We start from the raw sequence: 22,705 nt of genomic DNA, 5'->3' as shown, positions 1-22,705 counted from the left end.
CTGACACCAGCTCAGGCCTGGGCCCAGTCTCCTGAGCTTCATATTTCTCCCAGGTACACTGTGCCTTGTCACCTTCCCACTCAGGTTCTAAGCACTGTTACCTTGCATACGCTTGGACTGCTGATGTGGCCCACTCACCTGGCAGGATGCTGGGGGTGTCTCCCTGGCCATGGAAGGCTCCTGAGTCCAGCACTGGCTCTGAGTCTCTCTTAGAGAGCAGTGTGTCAGTTCTGGCACTTTCCACATTAGACCCAGGCTCCAGTCCCCAGGACATGGGGATGGACAAAGGATAGGAAATACACTGGAACCCACTAGGAAAGAGATAACAAATATCACAGTGTGGGTCAAGAGAGCAGGGTGGGGAACAAAGAAAGGGTAGGGATCAGGGGCTGGGGCAGGTAGGGGGTAGGACTGAGGCAGCCCACACTCTGTATATGTCCTGGGACATACAAGTCCCTGACCCCGGGACTTAGACTAGTCAAGAAGCACTATTTAGTCATACTTGGAGGGTTGCTTGCTGAGCTTGGTCAACTAAGGCCAAAGAAGAACCAGTCAGTGGGTCCCCTCCTGCTCCCTGTGGCTCCCTCCAGTCCTCCACTCCCTGTTGACTCACCTGCTTCTATTTCTACCTGTCAAAGTCTATGGTTGGCACTGGATCCAGGCCTGCCCCAGTTATAGCACATGGGGAATGATGGGCAAGGGAACCATGGGGACATCTCTCTAATCTCCTCAGAGTGTTCCTAGGGAGGATGTACCATCCTTACAATGGTGTCTGGATGGGTGTCTCCATGTGATCTTCATCCATCTTGAAAAAGCTGACCTCAGAGTACTCTGGGAGTTGCACATATCTGACTCCAGCTGAGATCTTCAGGATCCGGCCACTCTCACCTTCCAAAGAAAGAAATCAAGAAACATATCCTTTATACCGTGTGAGGAATCAAAGATCCCGGCCAGGGGTGGGTGGATCTGGCCCCACCCTAGAGGTGGGCTTAAGGTGAAGGGCATCTGTGCTGCCCCATTTATAACTGATTGTGACTACATTCACCTTTAGCCAGTCACTTGGAAGGTCCCTGATTTGACTTCCTTGGATGAATGCCTGGCAGAAGTCTCCTGCTGGCCTTAACACTTCTGGGCTTCCTTTTTTACTCTGTACCTCTGTTCCCTCACCTTGAATCCTGGACACTGACCCTTCAGCTCTGGACCTCATCTCCCTGAAGGCCATCTTGTTCTGGCCAATGGACTTCATACTCTAGGAGGGCCTCCTCCTAACCATCTTGTGGGTCAACATGCTACGACTTGCCCTAGGCTGGCCAGTTGCGTTCTGTTCATCTACTAGCTTGACCATGGGTTATAGGCTCAGCCTCAGTCACCCGCCTCCCCAGTCACTGATACAGGGCCAGGTACACAATGGATGCTTAGGAAGCATTTTCTGAGTGGACGCACATGCTGACAGGTCTGGTGCTCTAGAGCACAGGGCCTGAGGAGTAGACAACAGTCTTCTCTGAGCCACAGAGCACAGATCCACTGGGCCCTTCTGGGGCAAGCAGAGGTAATGAAGCTAGGCACATGGCCACATCTGGAGGACCCAGTGAAGAGAAGCGTTGGCTAATATACAAGGAACACCTTGAGTGTTGTGGGTAAGGCAAGATGGCTGTGTGAGTGATGGGCAAGGGTGTGATGGAGTATAGAGTAACAGTCTTGAGCTCCCAGACCTGAAACAGAGCTCTGAGGTGAGTCTCCAGCCTTACAGGGGACTTAGGAAGTAGCCACGTTCTACAAACTAAGGAAAAACTTAGACCAAGTGGCAGACTCCAGTGGGCTCTGACTTGAGGTGGCAGTGGAGAGGGTCAGCTCAGACCCTTGGTGCTTCCCAGCAAATGCTCTCAGCTGAAGAAAAAGAGCTAGAAATCTGGGGATGGAGGGAGGAGAGCCTCCAGAGTTATGCAGGATTCACGGACATCAGAACACAGCTTTGGGCACACAAGCAACAAGACTCCATGAGGCTAAGAAAGAACTAAAGAAAACTAAGGGGCCTGAGGCTCACAAGGCTGGGGGTGCCTGTTCTTACTAGCCTAGATGGAAAGACTCAGAAGTCCCAGGAGACTGGTTAGGTAGGTGCTCATAGGGTCTTGCTTCCACACTGAGGAACATGCTGGTACTAGATGGTGCTTTCTCCTTCAGACCTGTTGGACAGATCATGAAAACAAGGCCAAAAGGATTAAGCCTTTTCCATATAACTCAACTCCGCTTCAGAACAAAAGCTCAAGAATATTTATAGGAATACAAAACATTTGGCATCCAACAAAGTAAAATTTATAATGCCTGGCATTCACTCAAAGATTACCAGGCATGCAAAGAATGCAGGAAAGTATAGTGTGTAATGAGGAGAAAAATAAATTAGTTGCAAATGACCCAGGTGCTAGAACTAACAACCAGGGACAAACTTACTACAATCCAGACTGTAATCCCAGCACTTAGAACAGTGGAGGTAGGTAGATCTCAGGGCCATCCTCCATTACAGAGTCAGTTTGAGACCCTGTCTCAAAAATGAGAGTGGAGGAACCAAGTACTGTAACTGTTCTTATGCCTCGTCAGTGAAGTAGAGATACAGGAGGTAAGAAAAGAACAAGAGATGAAGACTACAAAGCTGTCAGGCATGGTGGCTCCTGTCTGTAATCCTAGCACTCAAGAGGTAGAGGCAGGAGGAGCTGCTGCAAAGTCAAGGCCAGCCTAATGTACACACTGAGTTCCAGGCCAGCTACAGACACATGGAGAGATTCTGTAAACAATGAGTGAGATAAAAAGTACACTGGATGTGATCCACAACAAATTAGCTGATGCAGAAGGAAAGATTTGTGAGCCTAAAAATATAGCTAGAGAAGTCATCCCTCCCCCCCCAAATCAAACATGAGGGCGGGGAATGAGAAGGAAGGAGGGACTCTGCAAACTGTGGGACAATTTCTGGCAATATCACACATGGGAAAAAGAATCAAGCGAGAAAGAAACTGCTGGACAAATAATGGCTGAAATTTTCCTAATGTGATGAACCTGGAAGTCCATGGTGCAAGAAGCTCAATGCTATTGGAGATGATGGAGCAGCAGTTCTGTAACAGAGAGGAAGAACCAGAATCCTACAGCTGGAGAGGACACCTCAAGGCACCCCTCCAAGCGGCAGCATGTCAGGTGCGTCCAAATATCAACCGTCAGCTTTCATGACAGGAAGTGGTAAGGCCCTGGGAAGATGACACTAGATGGAGACATCCATCTATAGGAAGGCAGGAAAACCAGAGAGAGTTAGTGAGAATTATAACTAATGAGGCAGGGTATTGGTGAAATTATTAAGGTTGGCAAGATGGCTCAGCAGGTAAAGGTGCTTGCTTGCTGCCTACCCTGATGAGGGAAACTGCTGGGACAAACTGGGGGGCACCATCACCAGGGGGTGAATCTGCATCTACCATATTAATAACTATTGGGGCCAGATAGTGGTGGTACACACCTTTATTAAATCCCAGCACTCGGGAGGCAGAGGCAGGTGCATCTCTTTGAGTTTGAGGCCTGGTCTACAGAGAAAGTTCCAGAATGGCCAGGGCTATACCAAGAATACCTGTCTTGAAAAATGGAAGAAAAAAAAGAAAGAAAGAAAAGGAGATAAAAATGTAAACTTCTTCACCCAGCATCTCATAAACTGGTGTGGTGGTATACCACTGTAACTGCAGTACCAGACCGTAGAGAAAGGAGTTCAAGATCATTTTCAACTATATATGGAATTTGAGGACAGCCTGGGCTACATGGGACCCTGCTCAGCTCAACTTCCACCCACCCACCCACCCCCAAAAAAAACACCTCCAAAAGAGATAACAAAATCAGCAGTAATTATTAATCATACTAATAAAGCAATTATAATCAAATATCTCATGGAAAATAGTCATTTATTAATAGGTTTTTAAAAATACTGTAAGACTTATACATGGAAAATGCACATTGTTGAGAGAAATCAAAGTGTTAATTAAACACAGTTTTCTGTCTATGAACTATAGGCTCAGTGCTAAGAGATGGCTCACTGTGACCCCATTATAATCCCAGCAGGTTTTTGTTGTTAGAGAAATTGACAAGCTAATTCTAAATTTATATGGAAATGTAAAGGACCCAAAGAGCCAAACAGTTTTGAAAAAGAGCAAGGCTGGAGGGTGCCCCAGTTTCAAGGCATGCTGAAGGCTAAGATTAAGGTGGATGGTATGGCACAGATGAGATTTACCTGATAAAAGTGGTCACACAGATCAGTAGGCAGAACTGAGAGTCCACACAGAAGCCTAGTTCAATGGAGAAAGGATAGTCTTCCCAACAGTCATGGCTAGGGGATGGATCAGACACTTGTCTTATTCACAAAAGTTAGCTCAAAATGGAACACTAACCTAAATATGAACACTAAAATAACATAAAACTTTTATAAGAAAATAGTCTCTCCTGGGCAGTGGTGGTGCATGCCTTTAATCTCAGAGGCAGAGGCAGGTAGATCTCTGAGTTCGAGTTCAAGGCCAGCCTGGTCTACAGAGTCAGTTCCAGGACAGCTAGAGCTACACAGAGAAACTCTGTCTTGGAGGAAAAAAAAAAAACAACCCCAAATTTAAATACATTGACCATATGATACTGCAGTGCTGCTTGCAGGTATACACAGATAAATTAAAATCTGTGCCGACAAAGCCTTGTGCCGTATTCACAACAACACTGTCCCTAACATTATTAGTCTGAAGGCAATCAGTTGTGTCCTGTCTGGGCAACAGGATGCTGCTGACTAGTATGGAGGATGAGGCCAATAAACACTGCCATGCAGAGGCATCCCCAAACACCATGCAAATGGGAAGCAAGCAAAAGACCACATGTGATATGACTCTGCTGGCATGAGATTTTCAAGAGCCAAATCCATAGAGACAGGAAATGAGTGAGGGACTGGAGTGGGCACAATACTGGAAATAGGATCAAAGGGTTTCTCTAGAGGTCTGAACTGTTCTGAAAGGGCACTGTGATGTGATGGTGGCTGCCCGTATCTGCAGATTTAAGAGATCATGGACTCTATCTGGACATGATAGCACATGCCTATAATCCTAGCTCTTGGAAGGCAACAGAAAGATCAGTTCAAGGCCTGCCTCAGCTACATATTGAGTTTGAGGCCAGCCTGGTCAGTTTCAAGGGATGATACCCTCTTCTGGCCTCTGTGGGTACCCACATGCATGTGCGCATACCCACACCGAGACATACAACACAACATACACATATCATTTTTTAAGAAAGAGATCATGGAATAATTTAATACTGAAATTAATGGTATGTAAATGATACCTTAATAAAGTTGCTAAACCAACTTAATACATACATTAAAGACTTTATTCTTAATTATGTGTATATTATATGTGTGCACATGAGTACAAGTGCTCATGGAGGCCAGAGGTATCAGAACTCCTGAGTTATCAGCCCCGAGCTATGTTACGGTGGTTCTGAGTCAACGAATATGGGTACTAGGAATTGAACTTGGGTCCTTTGCAGAAGCAGTCTGCACTCTTAATTGCTGAGCCATCTCTCCAGTACACACACACACACACACACACACACACACACACACACACACACACACATAATGACTTTTTCACTGAAGCACTCAACTTAGGTGAATTAATAAATATTGGGAATTAACATGGTAGACAGGGCTTTAGGAAGTCAGTGGCCCATACCTTGTCTTGGGCCACTTTTAGGTTCAGTTACCTAAAAAAGAAATCTGATTACCCCAGAGAGGAAATGAGAGGCTGCTGAGCCAAGCTAACCATATATTTTTTATCTTCTATGCTCTGTACAATGCACACTAGTCAGTGAGTGAGGGTCTGCATGTGCCAAAACACATGTTCATGTGTGCAAATGCACATGCCTCTCAAGGCACACATATACTTGTACACACAAGACTACCTCTTCCTGGCTGTCTTACAGGCCTCCCGTACCTTCTGCTGAAACCAGGCTGCAGGGACTTCTGTAATATTATCTCAGGTGCAACCCCACCACCTTACCCAGGTTGGCTCTAGAGCCCACGTCTTCTGGAAGAGCAGGACCACCACCCTGAAGACACTTACTCTTGGCAATGTCCCCATCATCTTGCTGCAGCTGTACCTTCAATGTGAAGGGAGAGCCTTGGAACACTTCCAGTACCTCTGGGCCCAGAACCACAATTTTCTTAGCCTGTGCTGAGGGTAGAACACAGCTTTAGTGTTTATAACAGCCTCAACCAAGGGCTCCAGTTCTTTCTCGCCCTGTTACATAGTCTACCAAGATGAGGCTGCTGGGGCTGGGGCCCCCAGGTATCTGTTAGGCATAGGCAGGTTGGCTGAAGGTTTAGATCAAGGACTCATGTCCTTAGCTAGGCCTACCCCTGAGACAGCATCTCTTTCCTAAGTCTCAGGATAGGCCACTAGGAATAACATGGGAGCAAAGGATGGCCAGGAAGGTACCAACCCAAGGTAGACATGGGTTGCTCTGCAGTCATGTCAGAGTGTGGAGATCTCAAGAGGGCCTGATAGAGGTGGCAGGGGTAGAGGTGTCAAGTCAGCATAGTTTGACCAGGTAACTCCAAAATTCTGTGGCTAAGAGGCCCCATGTCTAGGAGGTATCTATGGCCTAAAAGGTACTATGGCTGGGGGGCCTGTGGTGGGGCTGTAGCTGTGAGGCCCATAGGTGGGAGGCCCTGCTTGGGTCTGCATAGCCACAAGCCCTTTTGAAATCAACTAGAATATGCTTTTCCTGAAAAGGGTTGGATTTTGTGTTCCACTCCATCCCAGCCTGGTCTGACACCTCCCATGGGGCTGCCCAGGGTCATCAGAGATACGAGGCCAGGCTCAGACACAATCCACAGCAGACCTCACAAGGACATGGGAAGTCTGGGAACACTTACCTGCTGGGTGACCATTGATAAACATCCCACAGTAAGTGACACCCGAGCAGTGGGCCAATCTGCCAAGCCCACTGAAGACATCACTGTGCCACTGTCCCTGCACAAAGAACAAGGTGGCCTTAGAGGGTGGCTCCAAGGAGTCCTAGGTCCCTTTATTATAGGACCATCCAAGGCTGTGAGGTTAATGCAGCCTTTCCTAGGTGGTGAGGCACTGCATTCTGTTAGGAGTGATCCAATTTGCTTTGCTAAGTGTTCTCCCCTTGAATTTTAATGACGCCAGGAAAGAGGTGAACAAAGGCACAGCATACACCATGCAAACAAACACCACTGAACAGGCACGCTTTTAGCACAAAGGCCTCCTAATACAAAGATGTGGCACTTGGTTGATCATGAGGAGACCTGAACCTGTGACACTACATTGGGGCCAGGACCAAGGTGGGTTGTTCTGATGCCCAGAGCTTTTAAATGAAAAGGCAATTAAAACACACAATTTGAGCACACACACACACACACACACACACACACACACACACACACACCTCGGAGTGGGGGCAGGGCACCACTCTCCAAGCCCCATTTTGCCTCCTCTACAGTACACCTGGATTCCCAAGCAATTGTGTGAAACAGCAGGAGGATTACTTTTTTTTTTTTTTTTTTTTTGGTTTTTCGAGACAGGGTTTCTCTGTGTAGCTTTGCGCCTTCCTGGAACTCGCTTTGGAGACCAGGCTGGCCTCGAACTCACAGAGATCCACCTGCCTCTGCCTCCTGAGTGCTGGGATTAAAGGCGTGCGCCACCACCGCCCGGCTGAGGATTACTTTTATAGAAAAATTTTAAATCAGAATCTTGTTTTGCCGGGTGGTGGTGGCGCACGCCTTTAATCCCAGCACTCGGGAGGCAGAGCCAGGCGGATCTCTGTGAGTTCGAGGCCAGCCTGGGCTACCAAGTGAGTTCCAGGAAAAGGCACAAAGCTACACAGAGAAACCCTGTCTCGAAAAACCAAAAAAAAAAAAACAAAAAAAACAAAAAACAAACAAACAAAAAAAACACCAAAAAAAAAAAAAACCCAGAATCTTGTTTTATTTGATTATGAATTACTTATATTGGGGAAAATCAACCCAAAACAGGCTTGGTTTAAGTCATTCTTCTGCTGAAGTTAGTTGGGCACCAGCTGCCCTACTCTGTCCTGGACCCCCTCTGCATGCAGCCTGGGCTCCCGAGCCACTGGGCCACATGGTCACTGATGGGAGTGGAACACTGGCCAGTGTCTGAGAATGCAGACAGAATAGGAAAGTGGGTGGTAGGGTTCTCTCAGGCCTAGAGGTGCTGAGAGGCTGTGGTGAGAAGGTGAAGCCCTAGTAGGGTCAGAGTCCTGAGAACCTGAGAGAAAGCTTTGCATGGACCGCTGAGAGCATGGCCACCACAAGATGGGGAGCTGCCGGCCCTGAAAATCTCATGCCTCTAGGCCTCATTCACAAATAACAGGCAGCTCTAGGGGCCCCTCTCAGTTCAGGAGAGGTCAGCAGCCAGCTGTGGAACATGTGAGCAGGGGCCTGGTGGCTCACCCCTCTGGGATGTGGATGGGTCTTCATCCTGAGAGTTGCCAAGTTATCCCTGAGCTAGGCTCCAAGGTGCCTGGGGTGGCTCCATTCCTCCAGTCCTGAAATCCCAAACTCAGAAACAGCACAGGAAGCACCATAATACCAACACAAACCAGCTGCATTCCCGGAGTGGCTGACGGTGGGTGCTCACCTGACAGTGTCCTAGCCCAGCAGACATCATTCACCCCACCACTTTACTGGATCCCACAGTCCTATGCTATGAAGAGTGTCCACTTTGCCTTGGGCAGGTTGCCAGCTGCACTGACTGTGACAATCCTTTCTTGTCACTGCAGATGTGGATGCAGCAGGGGTAGGAGGGCAGACATCAGGTTCGCTCCAGAGATCACAGGCTGCACTGAATACATTGAGCCTTGGGAGCCCTGCTTGGAAGCCTGGGAGGTGACCCATGGCACAGGGCCTTCTCTTGGTCTGGCTTTCTCTACCATGAGAATTCAGGTGTCCCATCAAGCAGGCCAGTCTTTAGTTTCCTGGCTTCCCTCTAGCGGCTTTCCCACCCCCTCCTGTGACTGCTGTCCTTACTGTATCCAATCTTTTTCCTTCCTGTTCCAATTCTCTCAAGGGTGACAATAACACACAGATGGCTGGTGATAAACGTTCTGAGCGGATACTACAGGAGGGTCACCGTGGCTCTGGCTGATGGACTCTCGAATGTGTCCTAGGCTCTGAGCTATAGGATAGAACAGCAGTTTTTCTTCTCTTTGCTCGCTGCCCACTTGGGCTTTCTGGAAGGTGCCAGTGTGGGCTTTCAGAAAGAAGGGAGAAAGGGCCATGGGCAGGTCAGGGCATGTGGCCAGGTGCCTGTTTATAGGGTGGTTGCCATGGAGGGATGTGGCCAGAAAGGAGTGCCCAGGCACCGGCAGTGATAAACACAGTGATGTGGAGGTGTCTGCCGGCAAGGCCAATGACCTGGGCAGTGGTGGGTGAAGAGCTGTGGGTGGCACCAGTCTGCCACAGGAGCCTCTCATCCAGCCACTCCCTGGCATCTCCAGCTCAGTGCTCACCATCCATAACATTTGCCATAGTTCCTGAGGTGGGTGGCCAGTGGGTTGCATGCTAGAATCAGAGCCTATGGTAAGAGCTGGAGCTTGGTGTTCCCGGCTTCAGGTCAGCACTTGGATGCTACAGATCTGTGCAAGAGACTAAAGATACTAACCTATGGACTTGCCTGAATATTATAAATTTTATATTGGACATTTGCATCCAGATCATGAATAGATACATGTTATTAAAACTCCTAGAGTGTCGGGCAGGCTCCTGTAGATAACACCCTTTTATGGTGTCCCTGTGAAGCAGACCAAGGAGGCAGCTGGACAGGTACTGGTCTGGACTTGAGAGCCAAGAGCCCTGGAACTGCCAGCTCTTACCTGGGCATGCTTAGTGTGGAATCAGTCTGCGAGTCTCAGTCATTTAGGAGGTGGAATAGGGCACCATACTACCACCACAAAGCCCCAGGGTATTAGAGACACCTGCTCTCCTCTCTGCCCAGCTGCTGCCTGACAAGCAGGGAAAGATGGATATGTATGATAGGACAGAAGAGGGTGATGATGACATAGCCAGCCACAGAAGTCATTTAGGGTTCAGATTTGCACCCCGAGCGAACACACAGCAAAAAGGAGCCAGTATCAGGAAAAGGATACCCAGGATAAGAGTACAGCAGTCTGCTCTGTGACTGTACAGCAACCCCAAAGAGTGGAGCTCAATCTTATTCCTGCCCTTTTCTGCCACAGCTGCAGACCACATTTATGACAGTGAGCACACAAAGTTTAATAAACTGCAGGAAACAAACCCTTGGCCCCTCTCATCGTGGGAAACATTTTCCAGTTAACCCATGCTGGTTTTCTTCCTACACTTTTATTAGAAGTGGGGCTCTATAGTGACCACACCCTACTTAGATGTGGATTTGGGTGCAAGTCCATCCTGGGCAAAAGTTCACCTCTTTGCTCTTGCACATCTTGGTCCTTCCTGGGGTGAACAACAAGCTCCAGACATTTTTTGAGTTGGTCTCCATGATATTATGGCATGGAGGGGGCAATTAGCACTGACTGTTGCTAAGCCGTGGGACTTCTGGTTCCCTTGGGTGATGTCACCTGTGAAGGGTTGGCTAGGCTCTCCTCCTGGGGTTGTGACTGTTATGGAGCTTGGTTTCTAGCTTGCAGGGATGGCAGGTGGCTTCACTTGCATTCTAGTAACAGTAGGCCTGCAGGATGTTGGATTTGACTGGTCTGGACTGTCTTCCTAGGATTTCAGCATGTGGAGTGGTAATAATTTGTAGGGACAGGGACACGCTGGCACTAGAACAGCACTAACTGTTGCTGTGATGGTTTCAGGATGGGGCCATTGTGGGGAGGAGCTAACTCCTGAAGAGCTACCATTGGACACGAGTGCTCCACTGTTCCACATGCTCAGGATCTTCAGTGGTGGAGACATGCCTGGCTGAATGGTCTTTCCATCCTGGCCTGCACCTTCTTGGCCAAAGGCAGGCAAGTGATATGGGAGGCAGCCACAGAGCCTTGTCTTCATCTGCCTGGTGACATGCAGGCCTCTGGGACTCTCCAGACATGCCAGGAAAGGGGGAAGCTGGGAACTGCAGCAGATGAAGACACCCATAAGGCTAGCCACCTGTTTCATGTGTGCACAGGTGTGCCAAACAGCAGGTTGCCCTCTGGGAAAACTGATATGGGAAATGTTGATTTTCAGAAAGCCACAGCTTTAGGTGACATACACGTTCATGCTATGGGAGAGGCTCCCACCAAAGACGTGGATGGAATCACATTACCACGACTGCTGTGCCAGCTGCCTGGCAGTCTCTAGACCCAAGCTTGCCTTTAGAAACAGCAGCTTTCCCCTAGAACATCTGCTCAGGGTCTGGCTAATATTATAGGTGGCTGAGGGGGACCCTGATGGACACTAGGAAATGCAGAAACGGAAACCTCTATTAGTTCCCGTTGGGAACTTCAAGCAGTACAACCACTGTGAAAAAATGTGGCAGCTCCATAAAAAATTAAAAATGTAAATTGCCACATAATGCAGCTATTCCACGGCTGGGTCTCCATACTCACAGGCCTGCACACAAATGCTCAGAGCACTGTTCCTAGTGGCCCAGAGAGGGAGGCAGCCCAAGTGTCCACTGGAATGAATGAGCAAGGGAAATGGGACTTATATGCACATGGGCCACTCAGCCTTCAAAAGGAGGCTCCTGCACATGCTTCAGTGAGAATGGACCTGAGGCCATGATGAGGTGAGAAATGCCAGTCACTAAAGGACAAATCCACTCAAGAGGTCCCCTGAGGAGCCAGATGGAGACAGAAGAAAGGTAGGGGCCAAGAGCTCCAGGGGACGGGGAGTTTGGGTTTAATGGAGCAGAGTCTGATTATATAGATGAGTTTATGAACAGACAGTGGTAATGGCCACACAATAACTTCAGCATTTAATGCCACTGAACTGAACACTCACAAGTGGACAAGAATGGTACACTTCCTGTTTGTGTGTTTAAGAGAAGCCTACCTGTTTGATGACAACATAAAGAACAGTGGTGCCTGTGGGAAGCAAGTCTCATGGTCCCTCCCACTTCACGGCCTCTCTTGGTTGATGTCTCTGCCCTCCACTCCATGCAGGTGGTGGCCCCTTGTGTGGGTGAGCCCAGCGCAGAGATGGTCATCAGCTGAGCTAGAGAGCCTCATGAAACCCTCTGCCTCTCTTGGCTAATGAGGGCTAAGTGACAGACTGGGTAATTACCTTTTCTCACTTGGGCGGCATGTGAAACCTCTTGCTGCCTCACAAGTGCAGGTCAGTGAAAGTTGTCTCAGACAGGCAGGCTTGGGTTGGCAGTTAGTTGTGAGTGTCCATGGTATCTGAACTCTGCTTTCCAGATGGCATTGGATAGCGTTCACCTTTCCTCTTGGCCTTGGGTACCCTTTTCTGTTCAGTGTCCATAAGATCCTTGAAGAAGGTACTTTTCTTTTCTTTTCTTTCTTTTTTTTTTTTAAAGATTTATTTTATTTATTATGTATACAGTGTTCTGCCTGCATGTGTCTTTGCAGGCCAGAAGAGGGCACCAGATCTAATTGCGGGTGGTTGTGAGCCACCATGTGGTTGCTGGGAATTGAACTCAGGACCTCTGGAAGAGCAGTCAGTGCTCTTAACCTCTGAGCCATCTCTCCAGCCCCGAAGGTACTTTTCTTTAGCCTTACCAAGGCCACCATAAAAAAAGTGGCTGGGGTGGGGGGATATGGAATTTAGGGCCTGCACGAGCAGATGTAGACCCGCTGGTCACTCCTGAGGACTTGACTGTGGCTGCTTTTGCCCATGCTGTTGCTTTTGGTGCAGCCTGTGTGTCGAAGCCAGAGGCCTCTGTGTCCCTTTCCCTGGACACTGCTCAGGTCTCCTGTTGACCAGCCACAGTGTGTGGCGGTGGGGGGAGGGATCAGGATTAAGCTGAGGAAGGAAGCCTTTATGAAGAGTTTTGTGGAGTTCAAGTCTGGGCCCAGGAAAAACCACAGTAATCTGAACAGTTTCAGCCTGTGTGGCAGTCTCAAGGCTTGTGCTCACTGTTTAGGCATTTAGGCCTCTCTGCTTGCCTTAGGGCCCAGGGCATTTCCATCCAAACTTGGAACAAGGACCCAAGGCTGGGCCTGCTGCTGGTGAGCAGATCTGGGCTGCCCCCTGGTGGACATACTACAGGCTGTTGACGGTGAAAGTGAGGCATCCAGGGTTCTTCTGTCTCTTCTTGGCTGTGCCACAGATTTCAGGGTTCAGAAAGGGAAGGCCTGGGCAGGGCCCCACAGATCCTAGCCACTGATAGTCAGTGGCCAGCAGGGAAGCCCTACTGGAGGTCTGAGTACTTGTGGGATAGAAATGCCTCTGGGAACAGGAGTGGAGGGAGCTCGAAGCCTCCCCTCACTCCTGCCTAGGTGATGGTGTGAAGGTATCTTTCTGGGCTGTTGGTGACAGCTCATCCATCGTCTCTGAGCAGTGGGATGGGTTCTGGAGGGACCTAGTGGAGCAAGGCCTTTCTCAAATCCCAGGGAAGGAAGGGCCAGGTATACTGATTGGGAAACCAAGTCTAGGTCCCATTTTCCCTGTTTATAAAATGTGGCAAACAGTCCCTTCACAGAGATGTGGGGATAGTTTATGTGAATCTACAGTAGAGGGTCTGGAACAGTGTCCAGCAGGTAGGAAATGATCTGATAGCCCTGGCCCTGCTCACTAGAAACAAGACACCGTATAAATGTGGCCATGGTCATGGTCGGGGTGCAGGACAAGCAGGAAATAAGTGACTCCTTTGTGTCCTCATTACCTTGTACTCTCCCATTGCACACCTGATTTGATCCTGCTTTGGACATACTGTAAAAGACAGGTCCTTTGAGGATGACCCCTTAAGTGGGCAGGGGCAGACTGGTGACTGGTCACAATAGCATATACAATGACAACGTGCACTGTCTCAGGGACAGATCAGAGGCTGCTTCAAGGCCAGCAGGGTGGCAGCAGTGTCCACACAGACTCCAACAGCCCTGACCAGACCAGTCCTGCTGGCTAGTTTTTATGTCAACTTGACACAAGATAGAATCAACTAAGAAGGAATCTTAATTGAGAAAATGCCTCCATAGGATTAACCTGAAGACAGGTCTGTAGGACATTTTCTTGGTTAATGATTGATATGGGAGGGCCCAGCTCACTGTGAGCAGTACCACCTCTGGGCTGCTGGTCCTGGGTACTATAAGAAAGCTGAGCAAGCTCTTGGGGAGCAAGCCAGTAAGTAGTGTTCCTTTATGACCTTTGCTTCAGTTCCTGCCTCCAGGTTCCTATTCTGACTTCCTTCAGTGATGGACTATAACCAGGAAGTATAATATGAAACAAACCCTTTTCCTTCCCAAGCTGCTTTTGCTCATAGTGTTTTATCACAGCAATATCCCTACTAAGGCATGGGCTGAGATCTACCCAAGCAGAACTCTTCTGTTCTATAAACAGGTATGGACATCCATGCTGTGTTTTCTGTGGCCCCACAGCTCTGTAGGAGCTGCCCTGCACCACTCCATTTCCATCAGGAAGCCAGGCCCTGAACATTTCTCCCTGACTAGTGGGCACAATGCCAGGAGTCAGCAGAGGGAGCTGCAGGCTCTGTGGTGGTTGGTTTTTGTTCCCTAGGGCCAAAGGCCTGTAGGAGTCAGCAGGGACCACTCTGAGTGTCCTGCATCTGGGCAATCTCCTACAGAGGTCCCCCAGTAGACCTCTGGCTACTCTTCCCAGTTCTGCGTGAACTGGGCTGGGCTCTTCCTACTTTCAGGGGCCTGTTCCTTTCAGTTGTTACTCTAACTGCCATGTGAGAAATCTGGAAAAAAATATGAATCACAACATCCTGGTTACTATGATTCAACAAGAAATCAAGCAGCCGAGGCAGTTCTGACACTCATGAGTCTGGAGCCTGAACTCGTCCTTCCTTCCTTCCTTCCTTCCTTCCTTCCTTCCTTCCCGCTGGAAACCCCCAATAGGATTTGTGTCGCTGTCCCAGCAGGGGGCAGCACGTGGGCTTTCAGCCTTGCATCCCGCCAGGGCCTCACCTGTGACAACTGGAGTGGCCAAGAAGCCTGATTCAGGGGCCCGTAAGCTCCTGCTTCCTGCTAGGAATTAGCGTGCAGTCAGCCCAGGGACGGTAGAACCAGCCCAGCCCTGCCTCTGGACCTCCCTGCACTGTAATCCATGTTTCTTCTTGTGCCCCTCCTGGGAGCATGCCAGTTTTCCTGTCCAAAAACTTCACATTTCTCAGGAATAGCACTGGTATAGTCTTGTCTTCTGCCCACAAAACTCACAGTGTCTCATACCTCCCATGTGGACAAGGACAAGCATGGGGGCTGACCTCAGTCCTCCTCATCAACCTGACTTACAGCACAGAGTTCGTTCCACAGGAGGACTTAGTAAGCAGAAGGAAAGTCAGCCTCCAGGGTGGGTGTGGGGATGTGAGGATGAGTTGACTGTGAGTCCATTACCTCCAAGGCATTGCCAGATGAAGTATGGGCAAACACCACCAAGGCTCCCAGTCCTTCCATGGCCTCCCACCTTCCCCCCATGGCAGCAAATGCAGTACCTCATATGTGGAGCCATCGGCACAGCACAGCACCCCATGTCCCTGACGCTGGTCTCGAACCCAGTCGCCTTCATACTTGTCACCATTCCTGAGGGCACAGTATAGGACCCTCAGCCAGGAACCAGGTGGTTGCAGTGACTCAGACCTACTCCTCTGACCAGGCACAGCAAGCACACCGGGGCCAAGGCAAAAATAGGCCCCGAACAGATGGTCTGTGAGCTCCTGCCTTGCCAGAGCTGGCTCAGGAGGGCTGGTGACAGGCGGGGACATGTCTGCATGCACCCCATCTCCCCCATGGCAGGACCCACTTTCCAGAACATGCTGGGCCCTGTGCAGGACTTGTTTGGCTTCTGCTACTCAAAATAGGAAATGACGGAGAAAAAGAAATGGGAGAGGTGACTCTGTCTGTTTCAAGAGCAGGTGTGGGGTAAGAATCCACCCAGGCACCTGAATACAGGCTTAGTCTCTAACCCTCTGCCTCAAAGATAATGGCACTGCTGGCCATTGTCCTTGTCCAAACCTAGGTCCACCCTGTACCTGCCTGACACAAAGGTGCTAGGTCCTGGATTCAACAAGTGTGGGAGGAGACAGAGACAGACACAGACACAGACACATACAGACAGAGACACAGAGAGAAACAGCAAAGGCTCAGAATATATTTAAGGCCTGGCGACTAGTTAGCACTTCCACAGACTCTACCTACCCAGACCCCTATTGCTATCAGCATTCTATTAGTTATACTCACTTAAAGATCATCTGCCCACGGCCATGTCTCTTGTTGTCATGGAAGGAACCCTGGTACACTTGCCCATCCTGGTCCTCCAGAAACCCCTGTCCTAGTGAAGGAACCAAAATATACCAACTTCACTCCACACCTCCTGATGGTGATGACCCTTTTCTCCCTTAGCCTCCTGGAGGAACATGCCTGCACCCAATTCTGGCAGGAAGATGGATTTAGAAGGCTGAGTACCAAGGCCCCCTGTAGAGGCCAGGTTGCCTTGTAGGCCTGCTGACTAAGCCTGCTCAAACAAGAATGGTAGATGCATTTAGGGACAGATAATGCCGCTGCCCATGTCAGCAGGGCTGATAACAATGATCCAGACTAGCTGTTACAGGTTCTGAATGGGGCTCCACAGGTCCTCCAAAACCACCTGGTTTTTGGTGGACAGCTTAGATTTATGATTAAGAGTCCACTTGTTTGTTCTTATGTCTTGAAATTAACACTGTATATGGTAAGCAAAGAAATGCTCTGCCTGAGTTCCCCTTGGCTTGTCAACCCAAAAGGGCAAGGAAATGTGAATGAAGATGTGGCCTTGTTGAACTGTCAATACTCTCAGGTTCTGGACAGTTCAAAACTCAAAGGTATTTCTGTTCCCTAATTCAAGCAAACCTGGAGAAAGAAAAGGAAGTTCCCTCTACATTCATACACACTAGAACCTGCTAGGATCATTCACAGGGTTCGGTTTACAAGAAAGGTCGGGCACTTTCCACAGTGCCCGAAGGGACAGGTATCTCTCAATCTGCCTCTTATCCTCTTTGGCTTGCAGATCACACAGGAAGTGACTGACTCAGGCTCTAGGGGGACCTGAGCGTTCCAGGGTCACTGGGACCTTGGAAGAGTGGATCTGGTTAAACCATGGCTGTAGCAGCAGGAATGACCACTATGAAACTGGAAGACCCACCTTAGGACAAGCTAGAGGACCCATGATATCATTAAATAATTGTAAGTGGTGGATGGTATAGCTCAGGTATGACATGTCCCTGTACAGGCTCGGATGGGCTGAACTGCACCGTGAGCAGAAAAGGGGTGCCAATCCCTGTCTTCTCTAAACTCAGACAGCTATGTCAGTGGCTCTGCCATCTGGGCGCACAGACCCCCAAGCCCCTGGGCATCAGACCTTCCCTCAGGCCGTAGAAGAGCTCTCCTTCATAGTGTCCTCCAGCTTTGTACTTCATGATGCCATGTCCTTGAGGCTCTCCTAAAACAAACTGTCCAGAGTAGGTGTTTCCTGGTGTAGATAAGAGGGAAGAATCAGGCTGTTTTCTATTTCTCTGCTATGCCCTAACCAGCGACAGTGGAGATGCCATTTTCTTTTCTTTCCTCCTTCTTGTTCCTCTTTTCTTTTTTTTTTTAGTTTTTTGAGACAGAGTTTCTTTGTGTAGCCCTGGCTGTCATGGAACTCAATCTGTAAACCAGGCTGGCCTCAAACTCAGAGATCCATCTGCTTCTGTCTCCCAAATGTTGGGATTAAAGGTGTGTACCACCACTACCTGGCCTGAGGTGCCATTTTCAAATGGAGGTCTCTGTCTCTGCCTCTACATGTACACCAGGCTGGCCTCAAACTCAGAGACATCTGTCCGCCTTTGCCTTCTGAGTGCTGAGATTAAAAGTGTATGCTACCACACCTGGCTGGTGTCTGTCTCTTTATCTTACTCTTTGGTGTGGATTGCAATGGACTAGTGTTTCCTGTCCTGGCTGAGATGGCAGACTGTCCTAGGAAATCCTCTCTGTGGCATTGATGGGGAACAGTGAAGGCTGAGCCTTTTTTTCCTGCTCTTTAAAAACAACTGAATGCTGAGCCCAAGAGAAAAGTTCCCCTGAGCACCAACAACCCACTTACTGTGAGGCCTAAAACTCTAAGAAGAAATACCCCTGACTACTGGCATAGATGTCAGGAGCAGTTTGCCCATCCCAGGATACAACATGACTGAAATATCTTTTGTTTGTTTGTTTTGAGTGCTGGGATTAAAGGCATTTGTCACCACATCTGGCCTAAAATATCTTTAATGTAGAAGAAAACTGTAACGTTAGGATGGTAAATCTTTATTCCAACTAGGTGTTAAGGAGAAGACCAAGTTGTCTCAAGAGGTAAGTGCAGAGCCTCAACTAGGAGTCCCCAGGGCACTCTTTCACTAGGTTAGGCCTTCCATGGGCATAGAGGTCACCCGAGTTGTAGGCCTCACACTGCCTTGCCCCAGCCTACATGCTGTTACTCTCTCATTGGTGGAGCCTGAGGTCTCCTGTTTACACACAGCACTTTGTGTGTCCATAAACTCTGAGAGAGTTTATGGGAACACAGTCAATAGCCCACCTATGTCCAATGCTAACCTGACCAGGCCCAGTGTTGGTAGCCTTCCCCAGTGATTTCTCCATCCACAAATTCACCTTCATAATAACTTCCATCTTTAAACAACAGCTTCCCATGACCTGGTAAGAGAAATCAATGTGCAGTCAGCTGGGGAGTGAGAATGACCATAGACCAACCCATGCCATCTGAGCTCATTTTTTTCAGAGTTAAAACTTCAGTTGCTATGGTGGTGCATGTCTGTAATCTAGCTATTCAGGCGTCTGAGCCAACCTGGGCAACTTAGTGGAAACTCCTATAAACAAAACACCCCGCCCCCCCAAACATTCCTGAATGCCAGCTTCTCAGTTGGAATGACCACAGAGGCACGAGCCGTACAGATGAGACCTTGCCTCTATCCACATGAGGAGAGAGGACATGTACGCACATGTGCCCATGCATGAGCGTGCCTATGGAGACTGAAAGTGGGTGTCAGGTCCCCTGAAGCAAGTTATGGACTGTTATAAGTTACCTGAGATGTAGGTGCCAGGAACCAAACTCTGGTCCTCTGCAAGAGCAGTAAGCATTCTTAACTTCTGAGCCATCTTTCTTAAAAGTGGGTGCTCGGAGCCGGGCAGTGGTGGCGCACGCCTTTAATCCCAGCACTCGGGAGGCAGAGGCAGGTGGATCTTTGTGAGTTCGAGGCCAGCCTGGTCTACAGAGCGAGATCCAGGAAAGGCGCAAAAAAGCTACACAGAGAAACCCTGTCTCGTAAAACCAAAAAAAAAAAAAAAAAAAAGTGGGTGCTCGGGGCTGGAGAGATGGCTCAGCGGTTAAGAGCACTCGCTGCTCTTCCAGAGGACCTGGGTTCAATTCCCAGCACCCACATGACAGCTCAAAACTGTCTGTAACTCCAGTTCCAGGGAATCTGGCACCCTCACACAGACATACATGCAGGCAAAACACCAATGCACATACAATAAAAATAAATAAATTTTAAAAAAAGTGGGTGCTCTTCAAGTAGCTCTGACAACAGTTTCAGACATGATCTTGATGCCTGCTTACAGGAAAATAATCCTTAATGGTGGTACAAAAATAAGAAACGTATGTGTGCAGGGTGGTGGTGGCTCACACCTTCAATTCTAGCTATCAGGAGGCAGAGGTAGGTAGATCTCTGAGTTTGAGGCCAGCCTGGTCTACATAGCCAGTTCCAGGACATCCAAACACTAAACAAAATGTGAAAGGTGTTGAGGATAGACTAGTGGTAGAGCACTTGCCTAATATGTACAGGCCCTGGGTTTACAAGAAAACAAAAAAGTAAAAATAAAGAGTCAGGTGGTGGTGCATGCTTTAATCCCAGCACTCGGGAGGCAGAGACAGGTGGATCTCTTTGAGTTCGAGGCCAGCCTGGTCTACAGAGTGAGTTCCAGGACAGCCTGGGCTGTTACACAGAGAAACCCTGTCTGAAAAAAAAAGAGAAAGAAAAGAAAAGAATGGTAGAGGCTGGGTGCAGTGGGGCACTTGGAGGCTGAAGCAAAAGGATTCCAGGTTCAAGGCCCACCTGAGCTATACAGTAAGACTGTGTTTAAAAAAACACAAAAAACAAACAAAAAACTATAAAGACGGGGGCGGGGGGGAGGGGGGAGACGGGACACGAAAATGAGAAGAACATTTTGGTAGCCAGTAGATATGAAAAGCCCTCTAATGTACTGAGCAGAAAGAATCAACAAATTAAAAAAGTCCTAGAAAGTCTAGACCCAGCACTTTTCTGGTGTGTGTGTGAGCTATTCGAGGGAATATTTATTTTATTCTTCTTTCCTCTATTCTTAGGTTTTCTAAAAATATGGTCATTTCTTCTTTTTTCCTATGTGTAGTCCTGGCTGTCCTGTAAATCGCTCTGTAGACAAAGCTAGCCTTGAACTCAGAGATCTGTCTGCCTCTGCCTCTCAACTCCCAAGATTTAAAGATATGTGCCACCACCACAACCGGCTGTTTTTTTTTTCTTTTTCTTTATTTCTTTTCTTTTTCTCTTTCTCTCTCTCCTTTTTTTTTTTTTTTTTTTTTTTTTTGAGACAGGGTTTCTTTGTATCGCTCTGGCTGTCTTGGAACTAGCACTATAGACAAGACAGGCCTTTAACTAAAGAGATCCGCCTGCCTCTGCCTCCTGAGTGCTGGAACTAAAGGCGTGCACCACCACAACCTGGCCATAATGCCTTGCATGCATGAAACTCATCCACGCTGCTAAGAGAGGCAATAGGAGGCAGCCTGCTGATAACACAGTTGTCTTTCCCCAGGAACCGAGAGACTCACTGTCTCAAAGCATGTGAGACAGTCAATGTCTACGTATCTTCCGGCTTTTGTCTGGTGGTTTTTCTATAAATGCTGCCACAGACATGACGGAGAGAACAGGGTTCTTCCTCTTCCTTGATTACCAAGTTTGTGTCCTGTCACCTCTCCCCACCCCCCGACAGTGTTTCTCTGTGCAACAGTCCTGGCTGTCTTGGAACTCACTTTGTAGACCAGGCTGGTCTTGAACTCACAGAGATCCGCCTGCCTCTGCCTCCTGAGTGCTGGGATTAAAGGCCTGCGCCACCACCGTCTGGCCCAACTTTGTTTGTTAATTTCTTTTGGAATACAGAGAAACTCAGGCTGAAGACTAGGAGCCTAGGTGTGCAATAACAAGCACACAGCATGCCATGATGATGTGTGTGCGCACACCTGTGTGAGTGCACGAGCGAGGGAGAGAGATGATGGTGTGTGTGTATGTGCACCTGTGAGTGAGTGAGAGGGAGAGAGAGAGAGAGAGAGAATGACAGACAGACAGAGACTTGGATCAATCGCCTCACTCTATCCCTCTCACCAATAGTTCCAGCACCTACCAGCACGTGATGAGCTCCAAGCCTACAGAACTGGTCTTATACTGGTTCCAGCATGACTGGGGCAAAGTGGTACCAGTGTGCAGGGGCATTACTGTCCTGAGCTTGGTACAACAACACTTGCCTGCCCAAGCTTCTCAGAAAACTGGCTCTGAGTTGCAAAGGTATTATGGCCTCTGGAGTGACCAGAAGCTTCTTACCATGTTTCTTTCCTCCCTTCCATTCTCCTTCATAACGGAAGAAAGAATTTGGGTATACATATACGCCATAGCCTGTATGTGGAAAAAAGATGAACAGTGACTGTTTGACATCAAGACGCAGAGATGGGGCAGCTCAGGGTCTGGAGTAGTTTGCAGGTCATTTCTAGTCTCTCAACTCTTTCAATATGACAGCATGCTTCACCTGGTTAACGGTTCAAGATGTATGGGGCTCAGTTCTGCTTACTGTTGGCCCACCCTCTTCCTCCTTGGCCCACTCTTCACTCCTCTTTCCTACATGGACATGCACCAAGGAAAAGGTAAGCCCAGCAAGAGGAGGACTAGGACAAAAACTGATTGTGGGCTCTTACGAGGGATTCAAAAGGTGGTGGTGGTGAGGGCAGAGAAGCAGTGGAACAGCTTCAGTGAGGATACAGAGAGGAGCCCAACCTGCCAGGACCTTCACCATCCTCTTGTCCCCACAGAATAAAAATTCACACTTATCCCTAAGGACTCCTGGCTAGCCTCATCTTTCTATCTTGCGGCTCTGAGACACCACACACAACTCCCATCTCTCATTGCTTTCTTACCTGCAAGTCGCAGCCTGGGGCGGAGAGACAGTAGCACTTGCCTGGACTCTGGCCTCATATCGACCCTATTTCTCCGGTTTCAGGGCAATTTTCCATCAGGCTGCATTGGGTGGACCTGCATTCCCAAGCCTTGCGTGCTCACCCTGCCTAGCCAGCCTGACCTCTACTCTACCCGCCCTCCTAACCCAGGGAGGGCAGGCCCGGAGCCTGCAGCCTTGACCACGCCTGCCGGGCACCCGAACGCGACTGAAGCCTGTCTGAGGAACAGGCTTCAGCATTGGCGTGGCCTCAAGTACCAGCCTTGCTCTTCAGAGCGACCGAGCTCCAGAGGGGATACGCAGTTTG

General features: G+C 48.9%; 1 protein-coding gene across 4 annotated transcripts in view; it reads right to left on the bottom strand.

The window, feature by feature from the left end:
- Morn1 (MORN repeat containing 1) overlaps window positions 1–22,705 on the bottom strand; it is a 60,064-nt gene that overhangs the window by 37,080 nt on the left and 279 nt on the right. For 2 of the 4 annotated variants that reach the window (XM_059255502.1, XM_059255505.1), the window contains exons 2-10: window positions 21,774–21,845; window positions 18,742–18,840; window positions 17,531–17,641; window positions 16,378–16,468; window positions 15,633–15,720; window positions 6,932–7,028; window positions 6,117–6,227; window positions 765–888; window positions 139–311 (exon numbers count right to left, since the gene is read on the bottom strand). In XM_059255502.1, coding sequence (XP_059111485.1) covers window positions 139–311; window positions 765–888; window positions 6,117–6,227; window positions 6,932–7,028; window positions 15,633–15,720; window positions 16,378–16,468; window positions 17,531–17,641; window positions 18,742–18,840; window positions 21,774–21,845 — 966 coding nt within the window. Of the gene's footprint in view, window positions 1–138; window positions 312–764; window positions 889–6,116; window positions 6,228–6,931; window positions 7,029–15,632; window positions 15,721–16,377; window positions 16,469–17,530; window positions 17,642–18,741; window positions 18,841–21,773; window positions 21,846–22,360; window positions 22,703–22,705 lie in introns of those variants that run through there. The other 2 variants (XM_059255504.1, XM_059255503.1) reach the window with 2 other exon arrangements.

Source organism: Peromyscus eremicus, chromosome 2, assembly GCF_949786415.1.
Source record: "Peromyscus eremicus chromosome 2, PerEre_H2_v1, whole genome shotgun sequence".
In the NCBI taxonomy this organism is placed as follows: domain Eukaryota; kingdom Metazoa; phylum Chordata; class Mammalia; order Rodentia; family Cricetidae; genus Peromyscus; species Peromyscus eremicus.
Note: the sequence above shows the minus strand (reverse complement) of the source record. Positions and strands in the feature narration are given on the sequence as shown.